The sequence below is a fragment of the Mytilus trossulus genome, chromosome 2 (genome assembly GCF_036588685.1).
Source record: "Mytilus trossulus isolate FHL-02 chromosome 2, PNRI_Mtr1.1.1.hap1, whole genome shotgun sequence".
Lineage (NCBI taxonomy): Eukaryota > Metazoa > Mollusca > Bivalvia > Mytilida > Mytilidae > Mytilus > Mytilus trossulus.
The window spans coordinates 73,960,369-73,974,812 of record NC_086374.1 but is presented as its reverse complement, the minus strand read 5'-3'; the positions used below and the strand labels follow the sequence as shown (position 1 = coordinate 73,974,812).

General features: G+C 32.4%; 2 protein-coding genes across 3 annotated transcripts; one reads left to right on the top strand and one right to left on the bottom strand.

Annotated features, from left to right (window-relative positions):
- Window positions 1-615: 615 nt before the first annotated feature.
- On the bottom strand, window positions 616-1,385 carry LOC134707994 (sperm-specific protein PHI-2B/PHI-3-like). The gene has a single exon (XM_063568200.1). The coding sequence runs from the start codon at window positions 1,259-1,261 to the stop codon at window positions 641-643; it is 621 nt and encodes a 206-aa protein (XP_063424270.1). The 5' UTR covers window positions 1,262-1,385; the 3' UTR covers window positions 616-640.
- Window positions 1,353-13,894, top strand: LOC134707995 (protein C10-like). Of its 2 annotated transcripts, none has more exons than XM_063568202.1 (3): window positions 1,353-1,488; window positions 11,780-11,956; window positions 13,002-13,894. In XM_063568202.1, exons 1-3 carry the CDS (start codon window positions 1,455-1,457, stop codon window positions 13,130-13,132), a joined length of 342 nt encoding a protein of 113 aa, XP_063424272.1. In that variant the 5' UTR covers window positions 1,353-1,454; the 3' UTR covers window positions 13,133-13,894. The 2 variants fall into 2 exon arrangements, with proteins under 2 accessions (XP_063424272.1, XP_063424271.1); XM_063568201.1 differs by lacking the exon at window positions 1,353-1,488 and adding an exon at window positions 6,371-6,475.
- Window positions 13,895-14,444: the final 550 nt, after the last annotated feature.

The following is a 14,444-nucleotide window of genomic DNA, read 5'->3' as shown; positions in this document are numbered from 1 at the left end:
GAGGGAAAACTTCAGACTATATACTGTACAGGACTTGTGTTTTCTAAAGAGTTAAAACAATATAAATAATTATAAAAAAATCCAATTTTGGAATCATTGTATTTGAATTCCCCGGAACTATTTGAGTAGCTGTTGATTAAATAAAGGGGTGTAAGCCAATGAAAAAAAAAAAAAAAAAAACTGCACTCAAGAGGAAAATTGAATCGGAAAGTCCATAATCACATGGCAAATCAAATGACAAAACAGATAAAAAACGAATGGACAAGAATTGTCATATTCCTGACTTGGTACAGGCATTTTCAAATGTAGAAACAAATTAATAATTATCATTATCAAGTTGGTGTTTTGGGAGGCGACTTTCCTGGTATGAAACCGTTGCGCCCTTACAAATTAAAGGGTCAATTCAACCGAACGGTATAAATATCCATGATATGACCTATGGGTAAACCAATGAGAAAGAATTTTATTCTAATAAGTGCGGGGAAATAAGGAAATTAGTAAAAATTTAAATATATAGTAAAGGAAAAAGGGCAAATCTTGATAATTACAATAACAACTGTACAACAAAAGAGACTCTTTTTGAAATATTTGGGTGGCCCTGAAAAGGGCCTTTGGTTTTTGTTGTTTTTTGAAATCAAATCTATTTCTTTGCAGCTTTCTTGGTGGCCTTCTTTGGTGACTTCCTAGCCTTCTTCTTTGGAGACTTTCTTGCTGGTTTCTTGGCAGCCTTCTTCTTTGGAGACTTTGGCTTTTTGGCCTTAGACTTTGATGACTTTTTAACTGCAGCCTTCTTCTTACGTGGTGACTTCTTAGCCTTAGCATTGTTAGATTTATTCTTTGAACTCTTCTTTTTTGGTGACTTTGCTTTCTTTGCCTTTTTCTTGGGAGAAGCAGGTGCTTTTCCCACTCGGAAGCTACCAGTTGCACCAGAAGCACCTGCGGAAGTTTTTGGTCTGACTAAAACACCAGATTTCAATCCCTTAGCGAAAGCCAACTTCATTGCAGATCCAAGGTGTGATGTGTTGATTCCTTTGTTGTTAGCTAGGATGTACTTTCTAATGGCTTGGACTGAGGACCCTTTTCTGTTCTTCATTGCTGTAATGGCAGCAACAATCATAGATAAAGTAGATGGCTTCTTCACTCCTCCTGCTGCTCTTGGTTTCTTTGGTGTCTTTCTTGCCTTCTTTGCTGGACTTCTCTTTGGAGATTTGCTCCTGCTCCTGGACCTAGATCGGGAACTTCTTCTACTTGGGCTTGGCATCTTGGTTACTTGCTACTACTACGTCAAAATTTAAGAATGGCAACTTCAGCTACAGGTGCTTCCTTTATGTTAATAACGCGGACGTGATAGAGAGCACCCATAGAAGTTGTTGGTAAAAACAAGAGAAAATGGCGGACATGAAAATTTGTGCTTCCAAGTTTATTTCAATTGCACAAAATTTACAGGTTACAGTATGAAACAGGATATTTTTGACGTAGAAATAACTGGTAAGATCAAATCTTCAAATTCCATAACAAATAACGCACATTTTAAAATCGTGTCGTCATGAAAGCGTACGTCGAACTTCTAATTGTTTGTTTCTAAACTCTTTGCTCAGTCAAAGTGAAGCTAAAATGGGAAGAAACCTATCGTAAAAGGGTAAGGAATTGGTTTCACAATGCCAATAAATTATGCGGGTATAATACTTTATTACTTTGGTATAACTTATGAATCCAGTAGGGTTAAATTATTTGAAAAAGCAACATAGGTTTCCAGATACACCAACGCATGTCCGCCATTTTTACTTTGGCAAGTTTCTTTGCTGGAGTTGCTGTGAAAAAAATCAACCCATATCTTCACTAAATTGTAAATAAAATACCTTCTCTTTTTTATTGATTGGCTTCTATGTTTGAAATAATTGTAAAGACTTCGAATTCATGAAAGCCATTTAATTTCAAGTTTATTTTGTCGGAGTCATTTTTTTTTAATTTTTAAATTTTTAGTTAGTTTTTTCGTCGTTATGATCCGTTATCAATGACATCAATACAATTATTTTTTTCTTCAAAATTTAACACTTTAAGGCATGGGGAAACTCTGGATTCAGAATTTTAAAAAAAATATGGCATCTACTAGCTGCGGAACCGTAACTCTTATGGTCCTTTTTTATTGTTTTTTTTTTTTATTTTACGGACCATCATCTATGGTCCGCAAATGGTAAAAAAATAACATAAGGACATAAGAGCTACGGTTCCGCAGCTAGGCATCTATACTTGACCACAATATTCATTCTTCAAATTGGGGATCAGAATATTTTTTGAAAATGAGAGAAAAGTAAAAACCTCTCGCCATTTCTTGTTGAAGTTAAAAACGCTCGTTTCCTTACAAATCTCCACCGAATTCATAAATTATTATTACAGAAATTTACAGCTAGGTATATGCTACTGTACAGCCTTCAACAATAGGGACAATGGCTTTCATTAACATTTATAAAATGCAAAAACAGTTGTTTGTTTTTAAATTAAAAAAAAAAAAGTTTTCGACTTGTCATGATAATATAAGTTGTTTTTTGTCAAGACAATAATAATGAGACATGACTCGGGGTGAAACTATAACTCGTAACCAAAGTGTTTTATTTGATATGGTCCATTTATCTTAGTTCTACAGTGGCGGATCCAGAATTTTTCATAAGTGGGGGCCCACCTACTGCCTAAGAGGGGGCCCACTCTGGTCATGATTCAGTGATTACCTATATAATCAACCAAATTTTCCCCAGAAAGGGTGAGGGGCCATTAAGGCGGATTTAGAGGGCCTCTGTTCTATGTTTAATAAATAGTTTATGTCTCGAGTTTTTATACCAAGATTTCACGAGATTCCCCTTCGAACTCAAATATCTAAACAGTTTGGCTCTTTGAATTCGTCTCATCTAATTATAATATTTATAACTTAACGTATATTTTAATCTAGTATCGTATATGAATGTCTTTATTTTAAATGACATCTTCTTTATTTTCTTCCTTTTACTTGATTTAAAATATTTGTGAAACAACTACTTTTTTGTACAGTATATTCTTGTTACTGGATCCGCCACTGTATTCATACGGCAACTAGAAAATTGCATTTGGATTCATACGATAAGACATCTTGGTTAAGATATTATCTTAGAGGACCTTCGATGTTCAGTCTGAGATATATCTTAAGACAAACTTAGGACACTTTTGATGACTCGACTCCTGACATGGGACCGGCGCATAAAGAATGTTGCGGGGTTAAACTTGTTTAAAGTCAACAACTCTCCGGCTAAACTGAGACAGTGATGTAACTGTTCAACTATAAAAATCAATTGAAAAAGGCCTAACCCAGTCTTTGACTTATCATATGGACACAAATAAAAATACATCTAATACATCTACCCAAAAAACAATGAACATCGACGAGTACTTCTACATCCAGACAACAGAAAGTGTTATCGAAAAGGTCTTATCTTGCGATATATATGTCCTAATGTTGGCCCCAACTTAAGCACTATACTAAAAAGCTCTCTTAGTTTAAGGTTTGTTTGGCTTGCTTGCCTTGTTTGTATAAATGTCGGCTCAAGCATTGTAATTAAGATTGAGATCTTGATATCAATAAGATGAGCTTCAGCTCATATTCCTTTTTCTTAAGCGTTTTTGGAAGTTACGTATAATGCTTGAGCAAAAATTTGTAAAAAACAAAGCAAGCAAGCCAAGCAAATTTTAACACTACATGCATTAGGAAAACAGCTCTAAGACCATTTTAACTTTATATTATTATGAAGTAGTAGAATTTGAACTTCTGTGTCTTTTAAATTATGGCTTCTCTTCTTATTCATTCATTGTGTGGGGATACGATAAAGCATATATATTATTTTCTCCCCGGTAAAGCAATACAAAAGGGGAGTTTTTAACAAGATTACAGTGATTCCCCTTTGAACTGAAAAAAAACCGTAACAGTTTGGCACTTTGAAGTCGTCTCATCTAATTATTTAAACTAAACATATATTTTACCGCGACTGTAAACGCATGTGTACACCATTTGATGGTATATATTGTATTATTTCAAATAACATTTTTTCTATATTTTCTTCCTTTTACTTGATTAAAAATATTTTTACTTTGAACTTCGATTTGGAAAATAAGATTTAAGTTTACGTATAATATGTTTGCAAAACTAATGTAGCGTACATAATTAAATCCAACTGCATATTCTTGTTAAAATAATTGCAACAGCATGTACTGTACGGCAACGAGAAAGTTTCACGTAGGACTACAATAATTAGGGCCCCGCTTTAAAGGCGGGTCGCCCTATAGTGATCAGTCTGTCCGTCCGTCCGTAACACTTTAACTTTGTGTCCGCTCCATATCTAGAGAACCATTATGATTTCAAAGTTTATACTTGACATCCATTTTAACCAACACCAGAGGGTGTGTCATGATGTATGTACAACTTCCTAGGTCAAAGGTCAAGGCTAAAAACTTTGGTTTCAGTTGACAACCCCGTGTCCTGTGGTGAAGATCGTGTCCGCTCTATATCTTGAGAACCGTTATGATTTCAAATATTATACTTGACATCCATTTTAACCAACACCAGAGGGTGTGTCATGATGTATGTACAACTTCCTAGGTCAAAGGTCTGTCTGTCTGATGGTCTGTCTATTAACCAACACCAGGGAATGTGTCATAATGCATGCATCCTAGGTCAAAGGTCAGTCCGTCGGTCTGTCCATCCGTTCGTTGTTCTTGACAAATTGTGTCCGCTCTACCTCTCGAGAACCGTTAATATTTCATACTTTATACTTGACCGTCAGAAGTCACCTTAGAGTAGTCAACAATGAGTTCACATCATGCAGTCATATCACTATTATACTATGAAAGTAAGTTGAGAATATTTATCAGTTTTAACTTAAAATATTAGAATAAAATCACACCTGAGACTATGTAATAACTTCAAATAATGCTTCATATCAGATTATCCATACAACTTATTTACCCCACGTTATTGACAGCGGGGCCACAGAGATGGCTCCCATCTCAACGGTATCTAGTTGCATCAGTAATTATGTAATGTAACATGTGTAAGGCAACGAGTAGGACTACAATAGAGTCTGCTTCTCATATTTTCCTTTATAATTAAAAGTTTGTTAAGATTATCGTAAGAAACCTTCTGAAATATATCATATGACAATCGGAGTGAGTACTAAGACTCTCCTATAATGTGTCCTAAGATGATCTAAGATATATCTGAAGACAGGACACTTTCGATGACACAGCCCCCTGGCCCCAGGAGTAAGCCGAGCCATGAAGCTCTCAAGTGCATGAACAAATACTACAGGAACCTGATTCCACTGTGGTATTGTGTATGGAAGGTATGAGGGTCTGTATGAGTCTTTGGATGTTCATATGTGCAAATATGTGAGAGTGTGGTTTTTCTTAGTATTTGAGTCTGCTTCTCTTATTTTCCTTTATAATTATAATGAATATCTTGGATGTTATGATTTGCTTCGCATGTAAAAGCAAGTTAAAATAGTTTGTTATTCAGTTAAGAATGTATTCTTAATCAGATGGATTCGCATCTATTTCACTGAACCTTGAAGGCTTCGGTTAAAAGTTATATCGTTGACAATCCTACCACATCTCCTTATATTTATATTGGTTTAGTTTATTCCGATATTCCGATAACCTCTACTAAATAGTTTTTTTTAAAGAAACATCTGTGCATTTGAAGTTACAAATTTAAGAACGTTTTTCTCCGATTGTCATGATGTGCTTTCTGTACAAATGATAACCTATTTTGAAAGAATTCGTTCAGTAATATTTCTCTCGGAGAATAAAAAACGGTAACTATCATTTTTTTACAATGTGTATAAGTTTAAACAGTAGTCCAACGTGGGACTATTATACTAATACCAAGGATTTGTATAGTTAGATCTAACTATACAAATCCTTGCTAATACTAAGTATTATAGTACCATGCAGGTTCAACAAGCCAAAAGTGTATGCCAAATTTACCAAATTTTTGACATAACCCTTTTCTGATTTTTAATGAGCATTAATTTTTAATGTTTAATTTTTAATTAATGATTGATGGAGACGATACATTCTTGACTGAGGTTGGCCGTAAACTGCGTTTGATACTGATTAATAGTGACATGAACAAATCTGATGTCAAAAAGATGCACTCTATTGCCGAAACGTTCATAATCGTTAGTTGTTGACAAAGTAAAAATTTAAAGCATAACATCTTATGAGCCAAATAAATGCATCTGTCGGTACGTGTTTCGAAAAGGGGGATCATATATGATTGTTCTATATTTTTTAAGGTGAAAATGTCGGGGCGAAACCACCTGTTAATGTTATCATTTAGTTTGTATTTGTCATGGGTTCCTGTTTTTTTAAATAGTTTCTTTCCTTGCATCTTTATTCACGAAGGGTACCATGAGAGTAAAAATGCAGCAGTTTACTGTGCAAGACTGCAAAGGTGCATCATAATTTTATGTCGTTAAAATAATGTGTTGCATACATTCATGTTTCATTAGATCTATAATGAAATAATAATCATTATATGTAAAAATCATTGTAGAATTATAGGCATAATTCAAGATATTGCTCTATTTTGGTTGTTTGTTTGTTGAGAAAAAAAGGTAGTCTGATAGATTTAAACATCAGTATTGTTGAACAGATTCTGGGCGTAAACCACCGATATGAAAAAGGAAAGAGACAGGTATAATACAGAAAACAGTCATTAAAATACATATTTTTAGTGTTTACACCTGATTTACCAAATCTATGACAAATTGCCATACATGTATCGTCTTGGTACCTGTTTTGACGCGGACCAGAAATGACGCACCAATTTAGTTTTCGGTTTTATATTTCTAAACAAAAGCCATGACGTCATCAAAATTGACCGTTCATAACATGTTGGTGAAGGTCATCTGACTTCAACAAAGATGCCTAAAATTCTGCCCAGAAATGTTTTTATTACTTGAAATATTAAAGATAATGCAATTTCCACCATTTTATTAAGGTCAAAAACATTCGACCCTTCCCTGGATGATTATCAGTCCTACATCCTCTTTGGCCAATAAAAATAAGTAACGGCATGCTTCCCCATTTTGTGTTTTTGAAATCACATGACTGTCATGTGGCATGGTTTTACATTTAAGCGGGAATCACAGTAGAACAAATGATCGTCGCTTATATAATTTGCTATGGTTTATCGATTTTTTTCATTCAATGTATGAGGTTAACATTGATAAATGTATTATTGTCATTGGTGTTTTATGAATGCAATTACTTTTTATTTTCAAATATATGGAATATATATATCAGTTTTATAAATTTGTACAATTTTATAAGAAAATTGAAAGAAAAAAAAAATAATTCAAAATTTTGTTCTTCATTCCCTATGATCATTAAAGTGTATGAAAATTTCCAAATTTGTAAATAAAATAGAATTTGTTGAACAGTGTTAACTTTAAAGAATCCAGATTGAAGCAATTTTTCGATTATCAGGTACGAGCAAGTGTTTTTTACTGGTTTGTTTACAGTGCGTCATTACTGGTACCCATAATTTTTTGACAGTCCGTTTGTAATGTTAGCAAACATGATTTTTATTGCCTTTAATCTTTCAAATATATACCATGTATACTGTTTAATGATTGAAATATATTAACAAGTAATCAATCTTGTATTCCATTCCGTTTTTCTACTTCTTTTAAATGGTTGATTAAATGCAGAGACAAACATGACGTTAAGTGCGTCATTACTGGTTCCTCTGGGATATTGTCAAATCCCCCACACCTAATTATAATCGCCCCACCTATTCACCAACGTCAAAATTCACCCCCTCTTCTTTATTAACTTGACCAATATACATGTATGTTAAAAAGTAAAATCCCACACGCTTATTGTAAATACATTTGTAAATGAACGAATGAACATTCTCTTTGATATTTACTTGGAAGTATAGTTGCCTCTCACTGACAAATGGCTCATCAGTGTTTAATTCAAAGACAAAAGTAACCAATCAGTTAAAACAAATTGCTGTTAATTGAAATTCTTCAATTGTTATGATGTCAGATGATATATGTACACTGTCATGACTGTATGGGATTATGATACATTACAATTAACAGGTTTCTTTTCAATTGTTTTGCAAATAACTAAACTTACAACAGTACAAGAATAAAGTAATTTTCCAATAATACAAACAAAACATGATAATATAAATAATAGATTTACAATTGCATTTTCAGATGGCATGGATGGGGAAGAATAATTCATAGGGGTAAAATGTAGATTTTGGCTTATATCTCTGAAACCAAAGCATTTAGAGCAAATCTGACCGGTAGAAATTTGTTTATCAGGTCAAGGTCTATCTGTACTGAAATTTTCAGATGAATTGGACAACCAGTTGTTAGGTTGCTGCCCCTGAATTGGTAATTTTAAGGAAATTTTGCAGTCTTTGGTTATCATGGTTATCATTTTGAATATTATTATAGATAGAGATTAACTGTAATCAGCAATAATTAAGTTCAGCAAAGTAAGATCTACAAATAGTCAACATGACCAAAATGGTCAATTGACCCCTTAAGGAGTTATTGCCCTTTGTAGTAATTTTTTAATACAGTAATTGTTTGTAAATTTTTGTTATCTTTATAAAAATCTCCTCTGAAACTACTGGGCCAAATTTAACCAAACATGGTCACAGTCATCACTGGGGTATTTTGTTTACGAAAATGTGACTGTTGACCCGGCCAACCAACCAAGATGGCCACCATGGCTACAAATAGAACATAGGGGGTAAAATGTAGATTTCGCTTAAAATCTCTGAAACCAAAGCATTTAGAGCAAATCTGTAAGGGGTTAAATTAATTATCAAGTCAAGATCTATCTGTCCTGAAATTTTCAGATGAATCGGACAATCAGTTGGTGGGTTGCTGCCCTTGAATTGTTAATTTTAAGGAAATTTTGCTGTTTTTGGTTGTTATCCTGGATATTATTAAAGATAGCTATATAGAGATAAACTGTAAGCAGCAATAATGTTTAGCAAAGTAAGACCTACAAATAAGCTATCATGATCAAATTGGTGAGTTATTGCCCTTATAGTCATTTTTTACCTATTTTTAATAATATTTTGTAATCTTTTACAAGTCTTCTCTAAAACCAATGGGTTGAATTTAACCAAACATGCCCACGATTATCATTGGTGTATGTAGTTTATAAAATGTGTTCGGTGATCTGGCCAACCAACCAAGATGGCCGCCATGACTAGAATAGAACATAGGGGTAAAATGTAGATTTTGGCTTATAACTCTGAAACCAAAGCTTTTAGGGCAATTCTGACTGGGGTAAAATAGTTAATCAAGTCTAGATCTATCTGCCCTGGAATTTTCAGATGAATTGGACAACTGCCCCCCTAATTGGTAAATTTTAAAGAAATTTTACTGTTTTTGGTTACTATCTTGAATACTTTTTTATAGATAGAGATAAACTGTAAACAGCAATAATGTTTAGCAAAGTAAGATCTAGAAATAAGTCAACATGACCAAAGTGGAGTTATTGCCCTATATAGTAAATTTTTAACTATTTTCATAAATTTGTTAAATTGTTGTAAATTTTTACAAAATATTTTCCTCTAACAAACATGACAAAAGTGTAAATTAATTTTGTAAATTTTTGTAAATTTTTACAAAATATTTTCCTCTGTTTATTATGGATAGAGAAAATTTTAAGTAGCATCAATGTTCAGTAAAGTAAGATCTACAAACACATCACCATCACCAAAACAAAATTTTGTCATGAATTTATGTGTCCTTTGTTTAATATGCACTTAGATCAAGGTGAGCGACACAGGCTCTTAAGAGCCTCTAGTTTATTAAGTGGGAGGAGTTGGCAGGAGTAAAATTAAAGAGATTTAACCCTTTTCACAAAATAATTTATAAAACCAGTCTGCCAGTTGGGGTCAATTTTTAATAAATTGGCACGAGTTGGTGAAAAAGATTTGGAATCCAAGTTCGTTCACACCCATTCACGTTCCGGCCCAATCACGTTCGCCCCCTTTCATTTTCGCACCCTACTCTTTTGCTCCCAATTTTTATTTTTTTTGTGTTTTATAAAGTTCTTTGTAATCAAGTTTTGGCAAGTGTATTCCTACATATATACATTTTAAGTGTATTTGTTGTCATTGTCTCAAAATAAAGTGAGACAACATTGTTTTTTTGTTGTTGTTAATAATCATGATAAATCTTAATGATGTTTTGGTTAGTGTATTACTATTACTTTATTTTATTGTTTCATAATAAAGTGATATTCTGACAGGTTTTTTTCTGTGTTGAATAAATTTTAATCATGTTTTGGTTAGAGTATTGCTTTATTATTTTTGTTCCATTGTTTCAGATCAAAGGGGACAAGCTGTTAAAAACCTTTAAAATCTTCAATATTTTACTGATTTTTACTTGTACCAAGCTAAATAATGCAGTATTTACATCAAAGCAATTTAAAACAACAATCATGATTTTCTTATTTTTCATTTGAAAATTTTATTTAAAATTGGGTGCAAACTTGTAGAGTGCGAACTGACCTTGCATGCGAAAGGTTCGAGGTGTGAACGTGTAGGGTGCCAAAGTGTATTGGAAGCGAACAGACCTGATACCTTCAATTTGCCAGTGGGGCAATTGTTTTGCTTCTGATTCACCCATATACATTTTCTAGAGTTATACAATATATTCCCTGTCTTTGAGACTTAATTTGACTCTACCCGTTAATTAATACATACATTTTCAGAGTAGATATTGATAATGGAATTTATTGTTTTTCCATCTTTCCTGGTTTAGAAGTACCTTTCTTCAGTTTTTAGTCTTGTCATATGCTTAACATTGTAAGAAACATCACTTGAACTTCTATTAATAAATGATACAGTAAACAAAATAAACTATATTATATATATATTTTTTGTTTACCTTCTTTAACATGTTTAAAATAACTTATGGACAATGATCATGATGATAGATAATTACAACTAAAAATGTTGATTTTTCCCCTTCCTTTTTATTTCAAATTAGTTATTGAAAGAAATTAAGGAGACTGTCAAAGGCTGTATTGTACAGGTGTATGTTCAATCCATTTTTCGCCATGGCGGCATGCTTAAAATTATTATTTTTGACTGTCAAAAGAGATAAAAATGGAAACAAAGAACAGAAATACAATATATATGTACATCATGTACCTAGTCATTGATTGTAATGCATTTAAATTGGAGAAATAAAATTACAAATATTTCAGTTGATAAAACAGAAATTAAAATTCTGACATTAATAAGTCATTACACAATCTACTGTAAATTCTGATTATATACATGTAAACTTTAGATTTCTGGTTTGGTTTCTGACTTTAGTATAGACAATATTTGGTTTACATACATGTATTAAAAGTATTGTATTTGTTTGCAATGCAACAGTCGATTATATCATAATTTGAAAGTTAATATTAATAGTACTGTACACTACATGTATTATACCTATATTGATCCAACATAGCCTATTTTCCATTTGCACATCAAATAAATCTTGTTAGACCAATGTGTAGTATAAATTTGAGCATTCAGTATTTAGAATAAAAAAAACCAGTCCAAATAGTATCAGGAAAATAATATACTATTATGAATATCCAAAATCTATCACCTGCAGCCATCATGTAATTATGAGATAAAGATAGAAGATAAAACATTGTAAAATAAAAGCTGAGATAAACTTAAACTTGATTTTTTTTTTCTCAACAGAAGCTCTCCAAGATGTTTTAAATGCTTTCCGACTACCAGAAAATGCACATCGATTGAATGAAGCCAAAGATACTGCAGGAAATGATATGCTGAGAATGATGCAGATTGTATTTCCATTGGCAACACAAATACAAATGGAAGTAATAGAAAAATATGGTTTCCCTGGAGATGGAGACGGTAAGACATATGTATAAATAAGGAAATGTGTTATAAAAATAAACGTAAGCTGGTTCTATCCTTTGCCATATGCAAGAATCAGAGTTCTCCTAGGTGTCAAGTGTTATAACCAAGCAAATAGAATCTAATTATAATGCTAGTCAGTATCTACACTTACATTATACATTTGTAATCATATACAATGAAGCCATATTTTCTTGGGAAGGTTAGCCACAATATAGCCTTTATGTGCTGATGCTGCACAAGGCCATCACCAATCAATCTTGTGAAGGTTAGGAAATGTATTAATTAAGAGCCGTATGATATGTACAGTGCTGAATAAAAATAGAAATTACCCTACCTCTCCTTTATGTTTACACAAGAATTCATTGTAAAGCAATGCTTGTAAACATGTCTCTGTAACATGTGTGTAATGTAAAGTAAATTTGTACAATAACATAAAGCATGCAATATAATAAAATGAATAGCAGTTAAAAAAAAAGAAGGTTTAAAACAAGGTATATATATACCACAATAAGTTATTAAGATTTCTAATATTACTTTTCATATAAAAAAAGAAGATGTGGTATGATTGCTTATGAGACAACACTGCACAAGAGACCATAATAATTAAGAACTATAGGTCACCATATGGCCTTCAACAATGAGCAAACATACCGCATAGTATGATATAAAAGCCCCGAAATGACAATGTAAAACAATTCAAATGAGAATACTAACCGCCTAATTTAAGTACAAAAAAAAACAAAAAACAAATATTTAGCACATCAACAAACGACAACCACTGAATTACAGGCTCCTGACTTGGGACAGGCACATAGATACAGAATGTGGCGGGTTAAACATGTTAGCAGGATCTCAACCCTCCCCTTACCTGGGACAGTAGTGTAACAGTACAACAGAAGAATGAACTATAAAAATCAGTTGGAAAAGGCTTAACTCATCAGATTGATACAGATAGAAATATATGTTTCATAAGAATTCATACTTATTTGACTGACATTGAAAAAATCAAATGACTTTAAAATGTTTTTGTTTGCTTCAGGTATTATCCGGTTTACACAGGCAGTAAAACTGTATGAAAAACAAGATCAAGATGTGACATTGTTAAACCGAGAACTAAAATCATTCCTCATTCCATCAATGGACATACTGCCTCCTGAAGGGGCCTCTTGATATAAACTTTGTTAGAATTAGTATTTGGTTACTTGTACTTGTTAATTATGAACTGAAACTGCTTCATTATTTACCATCTGTATTGTGTTCAGGAACAAATCATTTCTGTAATACTATTACGAGTACAAGGATACATATTGGGATTTAAGTTAAACTGTATTATATTCGGACGCAAGAGCTAAAAACTACAAATATTTATCAGTTTAACAAACACTTTGAGAGACTAGAGTTATTGATGATATGAATAATTTCCTGTTCAATTCCCTTCGCACAAGACGCTGGTTATAAATGTACTAATTTACAGAAAATTGTAAAAAGAAGATCTCAGAAAGTTTGAGTGCATATAAGACATAAGACAATTTTAACAGCAGGATATTTCGATGCAAATTATATTCTATACAAGTAACATCTTATCCATGAACATTTCCAGAAATTTATCAATGAATAGTATGCTCATATATTAAAGTTACAAAATATTGTTATAGTTATCATGAAAATTACACAACTTTTGCAAGGTGCAAGAATCATATATATGTTCAAAAACTTTCCACGATGACCATCATGTCATTGTTAAAGTCATCTCTAAGAACTGGAGTTATCTTCCTTTGTCCAGAATTGTAGTGGAATCAACTACAACCAATGCTTTATACAATGCAAATTATCAATATTTAAGTTTACTTCCCACTGACAGTGACAGATTAAAGCAATCTTTACCCTTTCATTGCCTACAAGTACTTTGATTAATGTTTCTTCTTTATATTTTTTTTCAAAAATAGAGGGTGTCATGTTTCAAGTCTGTGTGACGTCAAAGAGTCTGTCTGTTGTCAGTCTATCTGGATAAAGATTCTGTTTTAGGTAAATTATTGTTACATCAACTTGAACATTTTAAACATGTGATCATAAATGATGTTATGAAGTGATCTTTTTAATATATTCATATTTTTTTTTAACAAAACTTGAGTTTTGATTCAGATTTTACTGTTAAAGGTTATATTGTGAGTGGGGCTTGGTGTCCTATGGACACCACTTTTTTTAACGTAACTTGCATGCACATTATATTATTATTGTATACATGTAAATTCATATTGTATTATAGAGAACACTTTGTGAGTATGATTTACTTGTGTCATCTATTTTGCTTTAATTCAGCAAATAAACTATGTTTAAGCTAAACCAATTTTTGTTATAAATATAATGAGATGGTCCTTTAAAGAAAATATGAAACGCCTAGAGTTTTCAAACAAAGTTGAATCTTCTCATGGTCTTAGTTTCAAAAATGGACAATTCATCTGAGATAATCTGTAAACCACTA

What these genes read in the sequence shown, in the direction of transcription:
- LOC134707995 (XM_063568201.1), top strand. Translation starts at nt 6,433, where the DNA reads ATGAGAGTAAAAATGCAGCAGTTTACTGTGCAAGACTGCAAAG. An exon ending in TACTGTGCAAGACTGCAAAG is followed by an intron (nt 6,476 to 11,779) that starts GTGCATCATAAT and finishes TTTTCTCAACAG; the next exon opens with AAGCTCTCCAAGATGTTTTA. An exon ending in TTTCCCTGGAGATGGAGACG is followed by an intron (nt 11,957 to 13,001) that starts GTAAGACATATG and finishes TGTTTGCTTCAG; the next exon opens with GTATTATCCGGTTTACACAG.
- LOC134707994 (XM_063568200.1), bottom strand. Translation starts at nt 1,261, where the DNA reads ATGCCAAGCCCAAGTAGAAGAAGTTCCCGATCTAGGTCCAGGAGCAGG.